The following is a 22330-nucleotide window of genomic DNA, read 5'->3' as shown; positions in this document are numbered from 1 at the left end:
GAATCATCTTTCTGACAAGCAGCAGAATAGAGTCTCAAGTCTCCAAGTTAATTTTTAAAACTGGCAGTAAAATATATAAATGGAATGTGTCTAGAAAGAGCACACTTTAAACTGGAAAAACCAAAAGCAAGAATTCCTGCTTAGCTTCTGTAGCAAATCTGATCCTTAGACATAAAAAAACAAATAAAGTATTAGAGAAGAGCAAACAGGCAGCTTGTCTTGGACTTGGACTTTTATTTTAAATGATGCAAGAAGTGGGAAGTGCCATCTGCTTTAGATTCATGTAATACTCTCTGGCTATGTTGTCTGTGTTACTAATTTTGTACCATTTTTCATAATAAGTTTGTAAGGTTGGCCAAGGTTAAGTTCTAATTGCATCAGCAATTGCTTGATTCATAGCTCAGTGACACATGCCTGTATGTCAGTGAATCTCAGCTTGCTAAATCCTTATTTGTGAGGACAGGAACATTCATGGACATCAGCAAAAGTGATTGTGTGCTTCCACTGATATATGAAATAGTTGACTATTTTCAAAATAATAAGTTTAACCATTATTAATTTAAGACCAAAATCACATTAAAAAGTGCAGTTAAACTTTTTTTGATAGGGAGAGAAAAGAAAAAATGTGTGCTGATATCCCTAGAAATCTTAAAAACAGGTGCTATGAGTTGTAGTGGTATAAGTGCCTTGAGAGTGCCCTGCCAATAAACTATTACTCTTTTCTTAAAAGTGAGAATATTCAGTCTCTGACCATCTGATTCTGTGACATTTTCTGTAATAGTAAACTTTAGGTTAAAAAAAAAAAAAAAAAAAACCACAATGGCCTTTTGAAATTAAAAAGTTACATATTACTCACATTCTAAACACTTTAAAAGTCTCATTTAAAACAGATGAAGGACAGGGAGAGCAGGGAAGGGTGACTTCTGCAGTGTGCTGTGCTTCTAGCACTGCACTGCTGGAGGTGGCCCCTCCACAGAAGCAGGTTCCTCAGCACATGGGCTATGATTCTCAGTCCTTACCTGGAGGATAAGGTGGTGTGTTCCTGCATTGGTTTTTAAGTTTTTATGCAGAAGTGTAAAGCACACTCAATGGAAACTAAGAAAAAGTTCAATCAATCTGACCTTCCCACATGGCTTGCCTCACAGACCTTCCAGATTTTTTCCCTTCAGTGAAATAAGTTGATTCAGGAACATCCATGTATTGCCCTGCCATAAAAGCAGCTTTCCACAAGGACTTACCACACAAAAAACCCTTAGTAGAAGAGAGTTTTCAAAACACCAAGTGAAGATTGGCACATGGCTATTTATGCAAAAATATAAAGAGGCTGTGTTTGATGTTTGATTGAACTGCAACAGGCACCTGAACATTTAGGGGACTAATTTGCCTTCTTAGAACTGAAAAATGTTGGAGTCCTTTGATCTAACAGTCATAGTTCAGGTGAAAGACATATAGATAGGGACCAGCATAGGGAATGGGGGAGTTTTTAGCATTTTTGTCATCATTTGGGTAGTCCTGGTTATCTAGAATGAGGCTTGTGCTTGTTCACAGTGCTGTCATACCATCTTTTATTTTACTATCTTGTTTGCACTCTTATTTGGACTCAAATAGTCTTTTCAGTTCTGTTAATCATTTAACTGTTCTATCTCTAAGCCATCACAAAACAATGACAACTTAAAATCCTCTTTAATTACTTCCAAATATTGTTTACGAGTTATGAAAGACAGTTTTAGGCTAAGAGGATTGAATCTGATGACTAATGTTAGTATTTGTCAATCCAGTTATGAGACCTGCATGCATGAAAAGGATCTCTCCTTTATATACCCAATATGAAGATTTGTACAAAGATAATAGTGTTGTTATAAATGGAAAATTAGATAGATGTCCACATTTGAAATAGTTAACTTAGAAAATACACAAGTAAGAGAGAACTGAAATAAGGTTCCCCAGACACAAATAATTCTGCCATTACTTGCCATTACTCCCTCTCCTAAGGGAGATTGGCCTTACAGACTAATAATTCTTTCAACAGCTATTGCAAGTGTATAGAGGAAATCAAGTAATGATGTGCAGGTGTAAAGCATAGTTTTTAAAAAGTTAAAACTGATTAGGATTATGTACCTCTTCATATTATATTTGTCTCCATAGTTCAGACTCCAGTCACAACCTTTGTTATTCCTGGTTATTGGGAGGATTCTGGGGTTTTTAAAACAGCTAGATAACATGGATACAAACAGAACTTGAAGCAGTTCTGCAGAGAGCTGTGTGGGGACTTCCTATGTCTGTGAAGCCTTCAACCCAGTACTTTGTGAAAAGAGGCCTGAAAAGACAGTTGTCCAGCACTAAAAGTTGCCTTGGGTGAAACAGGACAGTGAAGAACACGCTGGCAATCAAAAATAGAATTGCCCTGATTTCCAGAGGTGCCCTCTTCTGACTTGTGGCTCTGGAAGTGCTGGCTCTAGATAAGGAAGGAACCTAAGGCGTGTCAAGGCTGCCCAGGGACTGCACAGCAAAGCACAGTGTCCTGACAGGCCCTGGCAGAGGTGGTCATTAGGCAGAGTAAGGGAGAGACATACTGAGTGTGATTTGTTGCATGTCATCACAAATCACAGTATCCTTTTAGAGCTTTGTGCAGGTTTACAGGTAATGTCATGAGAATGCAGTGATAATAGATGGTTTCAGCATTTATAAGGCACTATATCCCATGAAATACACAATGCTTGGTGAAAAAGCTTTTCTAACAAAGAGCCTTGATTTAATGAATGAGCAGTAGATTTTCTGGAGTACTAGTGTGTTCATTTAGCAAACAGATGTGGCACTTACTATACTCATCTCCCAGTCCAGCCATTTGTTATCGCACCTCTGCCAATGGTTACTTTAAAAAGAACCATGAGACTACTTCTTAGTCATAAACAGCAGCTGGTGAGGCTGCAATATCTGAAGCCCTTGCAGCTGTTTGCTAAGTGGATGTGTGTCTGAGCTCCAAGGCATTACAGTCATTCAGGTATTTCTGAATATCACACCCAAGAGTCCATATGCAACCTTTGTTTTTCATTCTTATCTTGTTTCTCTACAGCATATAGTGATTTGGGGTATTACATTATTAATAAGCTGCACCATGTGGATGAATCAGTGGGAAGTAAAACTCGGAGGGCCTTCCTTTATCTTGCTGCCTTCCCTTTTATGGATGCCATGGTGAGTGCCTCATTCAGAAATGAAATTTAATGTTAATGTTATGTTTTTGTGACCTTAGTTTACAAACTTTGTTACCTGATGGGAAACTGAAGTATTCAGAAGTAAGATGTGTCCTTTGCAAGCAATAATTTTGTATATACCTAGACTCATATCATGCTATATAGAGAAAGCATCTGAATGGACTTTAAACATCCAGAGATCATGACAAATGTCAAAAACCTCAGCTGCCTTGTAAGAGTTACAGTATATGCATGTTGGAAAGCACTGGTCATCTTGTGATAAGCTGCACTGGTTGTCTGTATGTGACATCATTCTTATTTGTGGTAAAAGATTTGGATTTGCTTGCATTCCCAGACCTGCAGAGTTCTCAAGGAGTAAAATCAATAATTTCTCAAAGCAAATTTGTCAAAAAGATATGTCTTGCCATCAGTTTTTGCAAGCACAGCTAACTTCAGTACATCTCAAATTCTTGGACAAGAGAGCCACACATGGGGAGAGCTGCTGCTTCCCAGATCACCAGGCTTATTGCTTGTGGCTTGCACTACGTGAAAATGTGGCAGCTCTCTTTAATGCCTCTACCTGTGTGTAAAACTGGTAAAGGAAAACCTTCTCATGCCGATGCTTCCACCACTTTCTCACCACTTTGTCTGCTTGAAACAGCCATTGACAATAAAAAGAAGTTGGATCATTAAAAAGAAGTTGGTTTTGTTTTCCAGACAGGACTCAGTATAACTCAGTGGGTCAATGAATATTACACTTCAGAGGTACATGCAGCGGGTGAATGATTATTTATTAGATTATATACTCTGATAATTCATCCTGTGTAGCATCTGGTTTGTGAAGGGCTTGTTTCTTACTGGATGTGCTCAGAAATTGCTATATAGTCTGTAAATTTATCCCTATTTTCCCTGCCAGCCTGGCAATGAAGAACTCAGTGCAACAGTACTTTCTCTGCATTAGTGGCTTATTGTTTGCCCAGGCTCACACCAGGTACTGCTGCAGGTTGGTTGTGTACAATGTAACAACCAGAAAACAGCATTCTTGAACCTGAAATCATTTATGATACCATAATCATTTCCCAGACTTTTCTCTGTCTTTTTTTCAGGCATGGACCCATGCTGGGATTCTGCTGAAACACAAGTACAGTTTCCTAGTGGGATGTGCCTCCATCTCAGATGTCATAGCTCAGGTAAAGGCTCCTCATAGAAGTTTCCACTGTGTTATGAATCAGATGCTTTCCTAATCAGGAACTCTCCAGTATAGTCTCTCTGTGCCTTCTCTCTCTTCCATAAGCAAAACATTTGAGGAAGTAATCTTGTGTGCTGCTCTCTGACTGTTCATCATGTGAAGGCTATTTGCTGGTAGTTGTGGTTTAGGACAGTCTCACTTGACTGGATCAAGTCAGTTCCCAGGGCTGTTTGGTTTAGGGTCACATCCTGAAGCACTTCCACAGCCTTGTTTCATAATGACTGAGAAACAAGTTCTGTATGTACACATGTACATTTGGGGAAAATAAAGGTCAGGCAAAGAGACCATGGGCTGCTACCAGTCCTGAGGCTGAGAGAGTGCTTTGAAATAGATCTTTCTCTCTGTGTACATTCACCCCAGCACTTTGCACAGTTCCAGCGAAATCCTGAGCTGGAGGTGAAGGCATGATTCTCCCGCTGACCTCGCAGTTTTGCACGTGATGTCTAATCTGAGGAAATGCAGTGTAAACCGCCTTCTGAGTACTTGTTACTGTTGCAAAAGGTGAAGCCTCAGAAGTGCTCCAGAAGGGGTCTGTAGTGATAACCCCTCGGTGATTCAGAGAAGACAAAACGTTTTTAGAACTTTCAAAAGAGAGGTGTTAACTATCCTAATGCTTTGTATTAGGCACACTGAAAAACAACATTCATACACACTGTGTTTTAGCATTTAAGAACCAATATACAGCCCTCACCTGAAAACATATAAAAATATTAGTAAATGAAGAGTCCCAGCAACTGTAAACAGTTGCTGTACTACTACCCCATTACCAGCTGTATGGTGTAATGACTGAATAAGAAAGAGGATAAAACAGGATGACATCGAAGGAAATTTGAAGTCAATGGCACTCAGTTCAATTTTCCATAGCATTTTCCTTCCGCTAAACATAAGGAAACCATAAACCAGGTTGAATGGTTCAGTCAGTTGCTACTCTGTATTTTTCAGGTCTGCCCAACTACAGTACTGCACTAAATCCCCAGAGATAATACCAGTTACTGCAAATGACATTAACCCTCAGGGTCTGCTCTTGTTCCAATGTGACCTACAAAGTTTCTTGACCTTGGGTGCATGTCAGGTCATGCACAGCTAAATACAGAAACAAATTCTTATTTTGGCCGTGCCCTTTCCACAGTGGTTGGTGAGCGGGGTGCCAGGGTTGTGACGAATAAGACACCTGTCATCCTCTCTCAGCAGAATACTACACAAAGCAAGAGCAAATCCAGAGCACAAAAGTTGTGGCTGCCATAGCCCAAAACTCTATGCCTATATCTGCACCCTACACAGGGAGCATGGGCACAGGCAATAGCCACTTTTTCTTGAGTAGCTTCATGTGCACACTCTTTGTGGCTGACTTTGCTTCTATTTACTGAAAAGTAATGTTTTTGTAGGTTTGAAAACTCTCATAATCACTGTGGCCTGCCTCAGGAACATTTGCAGAGCATGGTTTTTATTAACTAGTTTGACAGCTCTAGCAATGGAGAACCTGCACCTGAGCAACATGTATTTTATTTCTTGTAACTCACTTAAATACCAGCATGTCCTGGCAGAATTGTCTTGATTCTGTGCTTCACAGCACAGTTGGCTTTTCAGTAGTGCCTCCCCCCATCAAGAGGAATTTAACAGGCATTTCATCCACTCTATACTTAACAAAGAGAATAATATCATATTAATCAGTTCTTTTGCTTTTTATGGATTGAGCATTTAGTCTTTAAGAGGCTAAATTATGAACTATTCATTAGCCTGAAAGTTTCCATTTAATTTACATTAACGTGGCACTCAGCTGAAAAGCAAAGAATGAAATAGTGAAATTTCACTTGAAAAAGTTGAAAATTAGGTTGAAATAAGACTTCCTGTTCCTAAATGTTGAAGTTAATATTTTAAAAATCTGGCTTTTTATTGCCACTATCCTCCCACTCTGCAAAAAAAAAAAAAATAGTAGGGCTTAGTTGCTGACCCTAGAAACAAGTCTCCAGCCTCAGTGTGTATCAGAATAGCACATTCTCCTGGGAAGGGTGACTCTCAGCCACATGCTTGCTGCCAGACCTTGCCAAACTTTCATGCCAGCCTTCTCTTATTTATGGGTTCTACTTTGACACCTGCCCGACCTTCACGTCCTGTTTCATAGAGTATGAAGTGAACTCTTGTTCTTCTCATGACCAAATACTGGGGGATCCTAACTAAAGTTTCTATAGATACTGTAGCCATGCAAGTTGTTTCAGATTGACTTAGTAGGAATCAGACAGGAGATGCATTGGCCCTAGAGAAGCACACAGACAAGTTGTTAATCATTTTTGTTTTCTCTGCAGGTTGTTTTTGTAGCTATTTTGCTTCACAGTCACTTGGAGTGCAGGGAGCCTCTCTTGATCCCAATCTTGTCCTTATACATGGGAGCACTTGTCCGGTGTACCACACTCTGCCTCGGATACTACAGGAACATACATGATGTTATTCCTGACAGAAGTGGACCTGAAATGGGGGTATGTTTTCATGCTTGTTGTTTTTTTTGAACTCAATAATTTTACTTGGTTTTTTTTTGGTTTTTTTTGTGTTATAATACTGCATTAAACCACTTTGCATGAAGGGCCTTCTCTCTATCCTGCAGGAAAAGACATTTTCAGTTAAAGAGCCATGGTAGAAATTATTCCAGCAGCAGCACATGTGACACAATGCCTTCCACAGTATGGATGTGTCTGCTGAGAACCTCTGTACTGAGCTGTAAGACAGCATAGCATGAACTATGTAAACACCTTAGTTCATATGGAAGAAGATGTCAAAATTTCTCTTTTTCTTCAAATGTCATATTGTTTTTCAGGTAGCTTTGTCTGGTAGTCAGAACAAATTATGCAGATAGATACCTTATGCATTATTTATTGAGATCCATGACACACTTTCTTTTGAATCAGTATTCCTATCATGAGTGAAAATATTTTAGGCTCCTCATATTGAAAATTATTGAAATGAATATACCAAACTGACAATAGATGGGAAAAGCAGAAAACCTTTCTCTGTGCTTTTGGTCCTGTGCTTCATGTTTTTTTCCAAACACACTTCATTTTTTTACTCTGTGTTGCAGGGAGAAGCTACAATAAGGAAGATGCTGAGTTTCTGGTGGCCTTTGGCATTAATTTTGGCAACTCAGCGAATAAGTAGGCCCATTGTCAACCTTTTTGTCTCCCGGGACCTAGGTGGCAGTTCTGCAGCCACAGAGGTAAGAAAAGCAGTGCTCTCCATTAGTTCAAATGATCATTTCCATGGCATTATCTATGTGCTTCTCTCCTCAGCCAAACTGACAAGAAAATATTGTCTTTAGTACATTTCTGTTTAGTGCTCTTTTATGCTTGCAAAGAAGATTGCTTGGACTCTCATCATGAGCCCTTCTGCCAGGTGTACTGCGACCTCACCCTTAACAAGACTAGTATAATTTTTTCACTGAACGGTGCCTGCATCCCAGGTTTTCATGCTCTTCATATAGGTACTTATAGTCTGGAGCATTTAGATCCCAGAAATTTTAAAACAGTTGACAGTAGCCCTATGTCCTACTCTTTTCTGTCATGTATATTTTATGGCTGTGCAAACTGAAATGAAACTACTGTTTGCAGTCAGTGCATCACACAGAGAACAGTGTAGAGACATAAAAAGACATAAAAAAAACATCTGCCTCCTGGATGGGATATGAAATGCACCCTGTTTCTCTTGAGGAATTTCAGATTATTCCAGTAAGTCTCCTACAGCTGGTGGGAGACAGATTTCTGATTGTGATGCAGAACCTTTACCAATGCTCACCACAGGCTGACCCATTCTCTTAAGAAGTCTGGGGGAGTTCTGCTGCCAGTTTAGTTCAAGGATGTCTAGATGCATATAGCCATAGGATAAACAGCTGTAAGATACTCAATTAAGAGCAAAGTTCAAAGAACTGCTGTTAATTTGTCATACATAATGCAGTGTATTTCACTCACTCAGGAGGTGGCAGAGACTGCAAATAAACAGCTGTGAGAAAAGAACTTAGGAAATTTTAACACTTTTACATATGTGATGCAGGGATGAGTCTGTGTGTTAACAATGGTCTCCATACAAGGGGAGGCAGAGGTTAGCATTTCTGAGTGACTTTCAATTTTAGATGCATCACATTTCATGGCTAGTCAGTTCCATTTTGTTGCTATTAAGATGACTCCAAATACATGCCACAGCTGGGGATTTACTGGCAGGTTTACACTAACAGTAATGGTCACACCAAACTATCTCTGATTTCTGAAATAATTGCCTTTGCAAAGGGAGGTGCTGACAACACAGATAACATCAGTGTCTGGAGCATCTGTATTGACAGGACTTTTACAGGTCCCCTATTCAATAGCAGCAGCAGCTTTCACTGTAGGCGGGGAGTCCCTGTGAAGGACTAGGCTGTAACATGTTCATGAGGAACATAAATCCACTTGCACTGTCCAGCTCCCTCTGCTTTTGTTTGGATTGCCAGCACAGTTGTGCTGATTGGGCTACCCCTTTGGTGGTGGCTTTCATAGGGGCCTTTCTCATCTGTCAAACGCAGGTGCTAGACATTCAGGAAAACTTTTATGCATGTATGTTGGAATAACACTAATTGAGGAGAAATGCTGGAAAAAAATCACTGCTAAAACCTTAATACTTTCATCCAAGCAGAATCTAACATACACAATATGGTAGTGAAATACTTTTTCTTTGAACAGGTATTGTGTCTTTGCAATCTTTTTGGATTTAATGATGAAAATAAGCAAATAGCTTTTGTATTCCTTACTCGATTTAACCTAGTTAGGTTTCATACAGATGGAAATTCTGATGAAAATAACAGTAATGGGAGGGTGTGCAATTAAAAAGGGTACTCTCTTAAAATTGCAATTTGTTTTATTTTAACCAATTATTTTTTCAAGGTATATTAAACATTATTAACGCTATTATTAGCAGGGAAGGATCTGTACCACTATCTTCCTCTCACGTTCCACTCTCTTTTTAAACAACACAGGGAACAAATTAGCTTGCTACATGGTCCTGTGTTTGTACAGATCTTTTAACCAAGCAAAGACAGCAGTTATTTATAATGGGAAAATGGGCTCAAATAATCAAGAAAATGTATTTTGAAAGTTTGAGAGTGAAACAGAAACAGCAGTAGTTTAAAAAGTTCTTTCTTAACACTACCATTGCCGGATGCAAAATCAGAATCAGAAATGTGTGGATTGTAACAGATCTGGACCTGCCGAAAAAAAGGCACTCAAGAACTTTGATTTCTAGTGTCACCCTGTTCTTTTAAAAGTTTTAAAGTTCCTTTAAAAGTTTTCTATGCCTTCTGAAGTTTACATATTTCTACTGGAGTTCTCACTCACTGTTCATGTAAATAATGATTGTTTTGAATTCTTCTTTGTGGGAGGAGAGAATTGATGGACTGTTGGTTTGACCAGGGTGGTTGGAGAGGTGGCAGTTTCATCCTCCAATCCACTGTCACTTTTGGAATGCTATATATTGTGAGGTCAGAAATAAAACTTCCTTTTTCCTTCTTTTGCATCTTGAGTGAATGCATGAGTTATTTCGTGTCCTGGTGCAACATTCTAGAGTTAAGAGACTCAGGCAGTTGTCAGTACAGATGCATACTTCATCTCTGAGGACTAGAAAATTTGTAGTGACAGTAGATTTTAAAGTAGCCACAGGAAGAGCTCCTAAACACCCTTCCTACATGAAGGACATATATTTGGACTTTTTCTTCAGCAGCCAGAAAAATCACCAAAAATATTTCATACATTAATAGGAGGAGGAGCTTATGTCTTTGATAAACCTCTTGGACTGTATTTATGAGAGAGTAAAAGGGCAGTGAATTGTTAAAATTTCAGGCAGTGAATTGTTTCTTATTATAAAAATGTTCACCTGGAATTATTTTTGTCTGGTGTTCCTTGATGAGCACCAAAGTGGGGAGAGGTAGATTTTTTTGGTGTCGTGCCTCCTGTCTCCAAGCAGTCAGATTGATGTCCAAACTCAGTCAGCCACTGAGATCTACTGATTTATAGTCTGTCTTACTTGAGGCTATTTTATTTATGGATAACCAAGTAAAATGTATATAAATTGAAATTATGCAGTATGGTCCAAAACTACTGTGAGCTGCAAGGCATTCTGATGCTCAGGTATCTGTATGGAAAATAACTCAGGAGCAATATGGGAGGAAGGTGTTGGGCTGGTAAGGGATGCACCACAGCTCAAGTTAACTATTATCTCAGAGTATCAGAGTGATGGTGAAATGACAAAGCTGACTTCATGGCACAAAAAAATTTCTTAAGCTTAAAATGCCAGGCCAAATGACTGCCACTTTGATGGTCTTCCTGAAACAAAAAGCTTCCAGTCCCTGGTCTTGTTTTGCATTGTGTCAAGGTCAATGTGGTGATACAGGTGGGCAAAGCACCCTATGTTAGTTTCACCACTGTGTTTGAAGATTTGAAGTTCTTGTTTCTCTGTCTATTCATAGGCAGTGGCGATTTTGACAGCTACATATCCAGTAGGACACATGCCCTATGGCTGGCTGACAGAGATCAGAGCTGTATACCCTGCTTTTGATAAGGTGAGTGTCCCTGGTAAGGTTGTCATAAATGCCTCCTGTGGAGTTTTGCATGTGTGGTCCTCCTAGTTCTCTCTGTTTGTTGTTCCACTGATAGGTTTTCTTAAAACCTAGTTAAAATTAATTGGCTTTCAGTGGCTTCAAGCTGTTGTCCAATTTATGATTTTAACCTTAGCTCTGTGTTACAAGGTATTAAGCTGCCTTTTGGATAGATAGGTGCTGTATTTTTAGGGATTAAAAAAAGTCCTTGCTATGAGGTAGCTGCTTAGGTAATGAAGTGGTTTCTCACAAAGTGTCATCACTGAATGAGCAAGCTCACATCTCTGCTCTGGATTTTGTGGTATCTCTCAAGTGGGTTTAGGTTCATTTGCTTATGTTAATATTTAGCAAAGGGTGTTTCCCAGACTGACACTAACACAGATAACAAACCTTCTTTTAGTAGTACTTACTTAGCTGACCAAGGCTATGAAGATTTTTGTTGGTAAATCATGTAATTATGTCAGAATGCAAGGACTGCTTCTGGAACTGAGCACATAGCAAAAATTAATTTTGTTTAGTCTCTTTTTTTGTGCTGATTTATGACTGGTATTCACTAGTCCATATGTTATCAAAGAACAGTCCTGTCCTGTGACTCTGGAATTCAAATGCCAGCTCCTCTCCTTCCCTTTATTTACCAATTAGTAACTGAACTTTCTGGTTCCAAATACTCATGAAAAATATGTTTGTTTTCTCTGGAGTGTATTTAACTGGAGCAAGCCCTGATTAATGTTTTCCACCATATTTCCAAGGAGAATTTAAAACCAACACAAATTCAAATCAGCCATAACTTCCTAACCTGCTTGTGTACAACTAAATTGACCTGTCAGATAAAGTACCACACATAGGCTTTCTTGGAGGCCATGCTGCTGAAAAGGAACTGCAGATGCAAACCCAGTAAATTGCAAGATAAAAACAGTTTGGAACAGGAAACTCAGGAGCTGCTAACCTCATCTGATGCAAGCCACAATCAAATGCACTACTGTCAAGCAGTAGTAACAGCAATTAAGACTCCTAAATTCAGGTCTCATTTAGCTGCTGAAAGATACACTGACAACTGCAGTGGTGACAGGATTAGATCATGATTTTTCCATTTGTTTATTTCAGTTAAATGGCTTCTCACAGGGCTCTTGTGGGACAATGTGAGGAAGAAAATGCTAGGCTAAGGCACAGATGGGTACAGTTTATCTAACTGGTGGAAAAGTACTCATGGGAATTTTAGTTCCATGTTTGAAGAGCAATTTGTAATAAAATGTACAAAATGTGGTAGCAGTAGTATAAAGTGTATCTCATCCTGGCAACCATATGTGTAAATACCTTCACTGTACTTTTCAGACAATAAATACCAAACCTGAAACCCACAGTGGGTTTTTGGAGATTGCTGTGAGAATTGCTTTTCTCTCGGTCATGCATCACCTTGTGTCACTGTGCCTTCCAAAAGCTTTGTTTTCTTACCAGAAGTCTTTCTCAGAAGAGTCCAGATAGAAACACTTTTCTATTTCTGGATCCTGTAAGGTGTCCATTGTGATTTTAAGATGCAAAAACAGTGTGTTGCATACAAACTCCCATTTTCTTTTGTCAGTTATTCACGAGACTGGCAATGCTGATGGCCATCAGAAACACACGGATTGATGGGATTTGAGATGCCCCTCTTCAGTAGTTCTACTGGAGAAGTCAGATTCTTGTCTCCACAAGGGAAATCATTATCTCTCTTTACATTTGTAAGAGAGATGCAGGGTCCTACTTCAGTCTTTATTGAGACTTTGTGTCCAAAGCAACGCCATGACCCAACAGTTACATTCAGCTTAAGGGTTACTACTGACATTTTGCAAGAGAGCAAGCATGTGCTAGTTCTGTGCTCTGTATGCTATTTAATATGGTGATAATGCCATTGCTCTTAATGGACCTGCCACCTGACTCAGTGCAACACCAATTGTGAGATTTGTGAATGCTATTTATCTGATGACTAGACGGGAATTCTTTATGCTCCATAGTGTTTTGTTTTGAGAATGTAATGTGGAAGAGTAATGACCAAAGAGTATGTGGTCAAGACTTGGAGCAAAGAGCAGAGTATGGCAAGGGCAGAGATAACAGGAGGGAGGTAGGAACAAATGAGAAAACTTTTTCTTAGTAGCCTTGATTTGGGTGTGCTTTATTTCCTCTTTGTTTTTTTAGGTTTTTTAGAAAGTTGAGCCAGGCAGCAAAAAGTTAATTTAAACAAACGGTGGTGAGTGATATAAGCAAAGTTTATCCTCACATCTGTGAAAACTAACAGCAAAGCAAAGTATTTCTTCAGAAACACAATTAGTGGTAATAGATGCATGAAAAAATGTTTATAGGGAGTTTTCATAACCCATTCCCAAAAAGGTCAGACAGACTGGCTTCCTGCTTTAGGGCCTGGGTTGCCTATATCTTCAACCACCCAAACTTCCAAGCAGGTATTTAGACAGGAATGTGGGTCTATCTAGGTGCAATTGCACTGATCAGAACAAAGCCTTAAATTGCAAAATTCCATCAAGCACCATAATATGTGTGGAATAATATACTGTTCACAGTGCCCCACTCGCCAGTTCTGTCTGTAATAGTTCTATTTCTCCTACAAGTAACTCCAGCAGAGAAAGCTGACTCTGTGATAGGTACTACTATTCTAGCCAAGTTCTACTGCTGTTCTAGCCTAGATTCTACATCTAGGATGTAACAATGTACATCTCATGGTACAGGTTTTAGCAGCAGGTGCACAAACTTGTGTATCTCAAACAGTCCCAGGAAAATGCAATAGATGACCAGACTCTTGCTTAAGGGCTTCTAATGGTAACCTGCTTTGATAGCCCATGCTCTCCTTTCACAGACCATTTAGTTTAGTTTTATGTGTTCCCCAAGGGTAATTTTAAATCTTCAGCTTCATTTGCTATATTAGACATTTGAAAGAAGGCATTTGTTGTTTTAAATAAAACTTTGCTGCCATGTAAGTAACAGAGCCCATGTTCAAGGTGGAACATCTAATAGTCCTAATTATGTACTGTTCATTAAACTGCATTAATAGGTCCACTGTTCCAGAAGTTTTGTTTGTATTACCTGCTTGTCTAATTGGATCAGTAAGGATGCTTGCATTGGTGATTTGGTATCAATTTGTGGTAAAAGGGAATCAAATTCAATTTTTCCTGTGAAAACATGCTACAAACATTAAAATAAGGTTTAAAAAAATCATTTGGTGTTTTTTTAGAAGGAGCTACCAATCTTATTCAAAGCTGAATTTGTTAAATAGGACTTACTCTTTGGAAAAGTAGGGAGATTACTCATCCTTCAGTGATTGTAGCAGCAGTTGCAGTCAGTTGAAGCAGAAAATGTTCTGTAGTGGTACAAAGTACTCAGAAAGCTCTTAAAAAGCAAACAAGCCAAGTCAGACACAGGCAGGCACAGACAGTCAGGTCCAGCACATGACCCTGGTGCCAGCAGCTCCCGGTAGTCTGGAGCCAGGCTAATGCTCGCTATCTCTTTCTCTTGCCCTAGAATAACCCCAGCAATAAACTGGTGAACACCAACAGCACTGTCACAGCGACACATATCAAGAAGTTCACTTTTGTTTGCATGGCGTTGTCCTTAACGGTAAGAAACCTTTATTCAACTCAGTGGTTTTCATCTCAAACAGAAAATGGTCTCCTCTACCTAATGCTAAAAGCACTAGCGGTTTGAGAAAGGTGAGTTATCTTGTCTTGTGAAGCTGTGTTGCTTTTATCTAGAGAAGGGAGTGTGATCATAGTATTGGAGTTACAAGAAAATCAGCTGTCATTATCTCAGGCTAGATATCTAAAATCAGGCTAGAGATCTATCATTTTATTTTCACTACTTTTCATTTCAAATCAGCTTCCTGTGCAAAAAAAATATCAGAGACCTGCTTTTCTTTTCATCTCTTTTTGTTTCTTTTTTCAAATGAACAAAACTTCAGGTAACCAATGTGTCAAGAATACAAAAGAATGCATTTGTGTCACATGCAGTGGGATGGCAACCTGTCCCTGAGCACTGGGTTTTCATGTGGGGGTACTTTTATGCATGCTTTCATATTTGTTGTGTTTGCTCTCAAAATTAACTAAAAAGGGCAATCTCAGAGATGGTACTTACACTGACTAAAGGATCTAAATCTGTGTCCATGATGGGAAGCGTTTCATGGGGATGATTTTCAGGGAGAAATATTGCTGAGCCTGCCATATTTCAAGATGGCAAATTTGCACACATAAATACAGAGCATTTTCCCCAAGAACACTTTTTTTGCAGTCTTCTTAGCAACAAACAGGCAGTTGTGGAAGAAAACTCCTGCTGGTGGGAATCATAGCAAATAATAGAGCAGGTGACCAGGGTAAATCCAAAGTCTGTTTCCATAAAGGATGGATTTATATTAGTGCTTAGGGTCAGGACATCATCTCTACACAGTACCTGCACTAGAAGGACAAAAGAAAAGGAGAACCTAGAAAATAAGTTTTTCAAAGAAGTCCTTCATTACTCTAGAAAAGTACTTGGGAAATGGGGCAATTGTTTTAGAATACAATGCTCAAAGTCCTACTCATAACCCAGACAGATTCACTGTTTTCCCTCAGCATTGCATACTTTCCATGGCGTATCTGGCTGCTTTGGAACTCTCTTCTCTCTACATTCACAAATTTATTATTGAGTATGGGAGTGCTGACAGAATTTCTCTCTCCCCTTCATTTTAGTGTCGAACCTTTGTCCGAGTTGCAAATGGCTTATGCATGATGAAAAAACAATTTATGTCAAAGAAAAATGTTACAGCATACAACTGTTGCAACACACAAATACAAAACAAGTATTTGTAACCATCTCCACCCCACCTGAGAATGTGGGATACAGAACTCTCTGTTATTTCACAGTTGAAAATTAAACAGTTCAGTCCATCCATAGCTGAATTATTTTTCCTCTGCTCTTTGTTTCCTATATTTTTTCCCCTAAACAGCTACAACTGGCCACCATCAAAGGCAGAATTGTATGAACCAATGTGGCATCTCCTCTGTCTTTTAATTTTGTTAAGCTTGACGTTTTTTCATGTGGCTTAGAGACCAACAGCTCTTGCTCTAACTTGTATTTTCTACAGCAAGAAACATACATATACCTCCACTGAATTTGCCATTGTCTGGAGACTTTCCATGAGACACTAGATCTCGTTATCTACCATCACATGTCTTGAGGTTTTCTTTTGTGTCCTGTTCCAGACCAAAGTTATGTTCTCTACAGTTGGAGCCTCCCCCAAAGTCTGTCAGGTGTTGTTACAGACCCAAAAAGGGGAAAGCTTTCCTTGGTTCTAAATTGTTCTGACAATACTATTTCAATCTCCAAGTTTTCTCTGAACTGACTGTATTCTTAATCCCCCATGGTATTTATTGGGTTACTCTGGTTCTGATAGATTATGAGCTTTTCACATTACCATCACTATCCTCTACAGAGTAATTTTTAATCACCTAAATTAGCTTTTGTTTTGTGACTTTCTGGGATTTTGTATGCAGAAGTTCTCATTTTACTTTCAAGAGCAGTTCTTTCATGAGATCATCATGAGAGATCTTCTTGCAATGAAATTCCAGAAACACTTTTGAGGTCCATAGATTTTCCTATTTTTGCCTGCTAGTGACAGATTCTTAGGATTGCTTGTCAACAGACAGAGCAGAAAAATAGACATTAATTCTAAAGATTTAGTTGTATTCAAAGGCATGAGCCTGCAAATGCTTCAGGACACAAACTCAGCAGATGTTTGGATGACTCATGTTAATGTATGCCACAGGCCCTAAGGAAGTAGACTTCAAATTTACCTCTGTTGTGGCCAGGTAAGCTCCCATGGCCATTGATGATAGCTGTGTTTTTATTCAGGGGCTCTACTTCAACAAATGGCAGTCAGACTAGTGGCATCACAATTGGTACCATCTTGTTCTTTCAGGTCAGAGGGAAGGGTTCCCAGACTGATAAGACAAAACAAATCCAGTACTTAGACATGTCATGTAAAGGCATTTTCCAGTCGATGATCTGTAGAAGGATTCCAGAAGATGTTAAGATAAAGGAAGTCCATTAACCACTCAAAAAAATAAAACTGAAGCTTTAAGTACAAGCAGCAGCCATGGAGGGAAGTACCTTCCCAATGTAAAACCTTGGGAAACTTTCAATTATCAAAGACATACTATTTCAGTAGAACTGGGAGAAAAATATCCTACCTCCTTCCACAAACCAGTCATGCCTGCACAAGAAGTACTTCAATCCTACTACGGCAACAGAAACACCTTGTCACTGTTGTTGGTAGTGACAGTATTTGGTCAGAGTAGGAAAAAAGGCATAGTTTTGTTAAAAAACATAAATTCTTGGTTTATTTAAATCCTCATGGAATCTGAAAGGCTACACCTGAGCCTTTCCAGGCTAACTTTGCAACATGCACATGTGTTCTGTCAAGAATCAATTATCATAAGTACTGCCTCATGGCTTTGAAGCTGCTATTAATGTTAGGGTATTAAAGCTGCTTCTTCAAAAAATGGGAATTAGTTGTATTGCTCAGTGAAAACTGTGTAGACAAGCTGTTTTATTTAAAGGCTTTAAGTAGAAGCCATTAAAGTCCTGATAGGTAAGACAGCTGTTGTGATTAGTCACATTGATGTGGTTTTTGTTGTAAGTGGGAATTCCTTCCAAAGCCATGTTTTGTGACTGTGTAACTGAACGTAAAATTTGTGTAGGAGAGGGAAGGGACTCAGCTGTAGAATTTTTTCCATACAAATAAAGGATCATTCTAATTTTAAAAAGTAAGACATGCTTGTTAATTTACATGCAGTTTAAAGGGTGTCCATAATGCTGTTTGCCATCATGTGTTGCTTCACTGCCGTTAGGCACTTTGAGAAAAATGCTTCTTTCCATATGTAAGTAGAGACACTGCTCCAAATGCCAGTGCTGCTGCCATTGCAGATCAGGCTGTTGAAGAACTAAGTATTTTGGTTCAATGCTGTTTAGATGGCCCCGCAGATCAGCCCTGAGGTTGCTCCACAGTTGCAAACTAAGGGAAGACACAGACTCAAGAGAAAAGTGGTACATCTGTAGCCCATATCCCTTTGGTTGGGGGATGTGTCAGCCTCAGTACACTGAAGAAGTCCCAGAATAATTTGTCTGGGTGCTGATTTACTGCACTTCTCCACTGCAGCAAAGGTTTACTCTGTCAAGGGAGAGCACTCGCTCACATATGAGCTGTGCATAGAGGGACAGGCTCTGTGAGGAGCAAGCTACTCAAAGGAATCCTGCCATACACAGGAGAAGTAATAGGAAACAGGCTGTGCTTTAGCAAGGGGTTTTCTTAGAATAGTGGTAGTGTCTCTGAGCTTGGATACCAGAGTGCAAAATTCAGGGATTTTTTCAAGACAGCCTGTGATGGGGCACAGATACTGTCAAATTATCCTTCTCTCTCACAGATGCTCTTTTTCTTTTTTTTTTTTTCCTTCAATTTTCTCTCATTTTCCCAGCTGAGCTCTTTTTTAAGTCTTCTGTGATGACACAGAAGTTGCAGTCAGTTAAGATCCTTTTCTGTGGCTAATGTTAGCTGCTGGCAGCCACGTGATTAGTGTTTGGTCATCTGCCTCTGAACTGCAAGGCTGTGCAGGCTGATTTCACGTCAGATGTTAATGCTGCTGTACAAAAGTAAGAGAGGCCTCCTTTGTGAGTCCTCAGGCTGCTTTGCTGCAGCCACTGCAGCCTCGTCTGTGTGGCCAGAGCTGTGCCCTCACACACGTCTGCATGTGAGGCTGTGTGCCCTGAGCTGAGAGGCAGCTATCGATTGTGCAGGCACCACTGGGAAAGTGGGACAGCCAGCTCGCTCAGGGGACTGGCAATAGTAGCATTCACATCTCAGAATCATGCTGGAAAGCAAGTCATGTCCTAGTCTGAGCAAGGTCTGAGCACCCTCTTTTTAGTAGCTACCACTGAGGTAAAAGCACAGCCAACACCAGCTCAGCATGGCTGGCAGCAAATGACTGTATGGGAACATGGAGGGTGCTGGGAAGAAAAGGCAGCTTCTCAAAGGGCACTGTGAAAGCCCCTAGCTCACTGTCTCTGAAAGTGACCCTGAATAGTCTGCACTTACTTGTTCACTTACATCAGGGAGGAATCAGTTCTTACAGCAGTAGTTCAGAACTGTGCAATTTAGTTCAGCTTTGTCTTCCAGCAGCCTCAGCTGGGGCAGGCCACAGTGTTTTTTGGGATACAGTTCCAAACACCAGCTCCTGTTGCTGCATGGTTTGTGTTAGCTGAAGTGATAGCAAGACATGTGGCCAGTTATCTTCATATTCTCTAGAGGTCTGTAGATTACATCAGGTTTTCCCTTCCCAATAAGACAGGCTCAAGGTGCTAGGGTGACAAGCTGTGTTCATCCATCCATGTCTCCAAGCTAATGGATAGCAGCAGAGCTTCCCAGTACCTCGAAGTTTTTAACATGTGTTCTATTAGAAAGAGCTCAAAGCTCTTTCCAGCTACTTAAAAGGAATTTCAATCCGGCTTTGCTTTTTTTTAAATGAACATATGGTTATGGACAATTGGGGAAGTTAGCAGTTTTCATTAATAAACAGACTGATTAAGGGGAGAAGCTAATTGTATAGTATGCTGTTTTATATTTAATCAGCAAACACTGCTTAAGAAACAAAATCCAGATGTTCAGTTTTGCCTGTGATTTTTTTATTCCTTTCTATTCCAAAAGAATAATGATAAAAGATAGAGGAGAGAAAGTGTTCACATTTACACTCATATGTGTATGATTTATGCAAGATGTATAAATCTCATATTTACTTGTTACAAACATAGTAATGAAAACTTTAAATCTCTTAAAAATAAATTAAAAAACCATCACCATGAAGTTTCAATGAAAGTGAAGGTTCAGGCACTTAAGCTGAACAGACTAATGTGCATTGTGCTACAGTAACCAAATTCAAATTCCAGGTCACCTGCATTAGATTTAAATCTCAGTGAAAGTTTAAATGTAATGTACTTAGGAGCAGACAGCTGGTCAGTTTACTGGCTTATATGCTTAACCTTGAGAGTTGAGTGTGTGTGTGTCAATACATGTCAAAACGTCACCTACTTTACAGTCAAGGTTGGTTTATTGACTCCTCAATTATGTTGCTCATAATTGAGGAGTCTAATGATAACTTTAAAATGTTTCTAATACTAGTAAAATTGTTTTCTATTTTATTTGTTAGGTAATCTCTTAGATTCTATAAATAAAAAGCTAGATTTATTTTGTAAATAGAGTGTAGTATTTAGATTCATAATTTGTTCTTTTGACGGAGGATTAAAAAGTACTGATTTCCAAGGACTCCTGCTGATGAGCAACTGTAGTTTGAGGAGTTACTACTGGCAAGTGTTGTTTCTTTCATTTGCTGGTAGTTATCAGTCCCTTAGGAAGAGCAGCACACAGACTTTGTTAGCTCTCCAATGATTATAACTTGTAGCACAGCATCACAAACTACCATCACTTGGCAGTTATATTCATCTCATAGATTAATGTGTAATCTATGTACCTGATAAGCATATCATACTCAGTATCATTCTAAGTGAGGGGTATTATTATATTATATTATATTATATTATATTATATTATATTATATTATATTATATTATATTATATTATATTATATTATATTATATTATATTATATTATATTATATTATATTATATCCATCAGAAGGTTTAAACTGCAGCATTTAACCTGCTTGCTTATGTACCTTTCATTTCCCCCTGAACATGGGCAAAAAAGAGGGAGAGATGCTGGGAACCATAGACTTGAAAGATTAAATAGAGGGACCCCATCTCTATCTAAAACAGCAGGGTGAGGTCCAGAGTCACACAGTTTATTTTGCTGGATCCCTGTGATGGGATCAGTTGCAGTCTGAAGAGGGGAGGAGGAAAGTCTTTGTTCCATTTGACAGCAGTTTACTGCAATCCATCCCATACTTTTCCTAATTCTCAGTCATCATCTGCTTTGTTATGTTCTGAAATTAATCATCAAGTACCTAGGAGATGAGAAAGCCCTGATCAAGTGCAAGGAAGCCAGTGTAACAGGGAAAATTCCCTATATGAAAAAATGAGAAGCACAGAGGACAAGACTCGGTGGTTGCTGCTTCCTGCTTAATTCTGTCAGAGCTAGAGTCAAACACTGTGGAAGAGCAGCAGCTGTGTCTTATCCAGGCTGAAAAGTTTGTCTGTTTAAAAGACAACTTGAGATGCCTGAGCTTTAGCTCTCTGCTTTGGATTTGGTTATGCCAGAATAGGAACTGCCAAGTAGGTACTGGCTGCTGACTCTTCTGTGCAGTTGATCAGCAAGACTCCACAGCCAGTGAAATGTATCACTGGCAGATAAGATTGGAGTCAGAATGTATAAAGGGAGAATATTCATACCAACTCAGTGTATTATTGCAATAGCATTGCCTTACTCCCTGATGCTGTGCAAACACTCTATACTCAATAGTTGTTCAATTTCCAGTTGAACTCAGCAAATCATATTTCACAGCCTTAAGTCTGGTGGCTGATTTTTCCCATGAGGGACACCAAAGACTCTACAGTTTTCATAGGCCCATTTGCTCTCAAATATTCAGTCTGTGGTGTAATAAATATGCCATTTCATATCCCTTTCTGCACTTACAAATAAGTTCATTTTCCGCCTGATAAACTATCCTGTGTGAAGCTCTTACATGCATTAGCGTGATGTATTTGATGTTTTCAACTATGCTGTCTGCTAAATAATGAGACATAAAGCAATTCTTGACAGAAGTTAAAGTAGAAAAGGTAAAGAATTCATTGCATCTCTGCAGCAAGACTGACTGCTAGCCACTAGGTATCCTTAGTTTGCACTCAGGATAACATGATTTAGGCTTGCATGTTGAAAAATGCCAAGGAACATGTTTCCAATTTACTGAAATCTTTTAACGGTAGGAGTATCCATAGCATGAAATAACTGCATGGCAGGTGCCTGCAGTGCACAGTTCTCCCTGAGTCCTGAAGTCCCGCGGTCTTTAGCCACCATGAATGCACATCCTGAGCTGCAGTAGTTAGTGAAGTATTACTTCACTTTCTTTCCAACTTTGGAGATTAAATACCTCGAAGGCCAAGAGACAGAAAGTTGCAGAGATTAATTTTTAGATGCCTTAGGCAGCTTCACTGTAGCCAGAGGGTATGCAAAGGAGTGTTTTAGAGTTTGCCACAAGCAGTACATGTGAACTTGTTTTCACATAAATGTGGATAGTGCTTTTCTCCTTCCTGAAAGAAAGTAAG

At 39.3% G+C, this 22330-nt stretch overlaps 1 protein-coding gene across 2 annotated transcripts in view; it reads left to right on the top strand.

Moving 5' to 3' along the window:
- Positions 1-22330, top strand: part of ANKH (ANKH inorganic pyrophosphate transport regulator) — a 106078-nt gene that overhangs the window by 60498 nt on the left and 23250 nt on the right. For both annotated transcript variants that reach the window (XM_021528938.3, XM_021528939.3), the window contains exons 3-8: positions 3074-3192; positions 4298-4381; positions 6744-6914; positions 7511-7645; positions 10916-11008; positions 14552-14647. In XM_021528938.3, the coding sequence (XP_021384613.1) occupies positions 3074-3192; positions 4298-4381; positions 6744-6914; positions 7511-7645; positions 10916-11008; positions 14552-14647 (698 nt within the window). The remainder of the gene's footprint in view (positions 1-3073; positions 3193-4297; positions 4382-6743; positions 6915-7510; positions 7646-10915; positions 11009-14551; positions 14648-22330) is intronic.

This window comes from Lonchura striata, chromosome 1, assembly GCF_046129695.1.
Source record: "Lonchura striata isolate bLonStr1 chromosome 1, bLonStr1.mat, whole genome shotgun sequence".
Lineage (NCBI taxonomy): Eukaryota > Metazoa > Chordata > Aves > Passeriformes > Estrildidae > Lonchura > Lonchura striata.
This window is presented reverse-complemented; position numbering and strand designations above follow the sequence as displayed.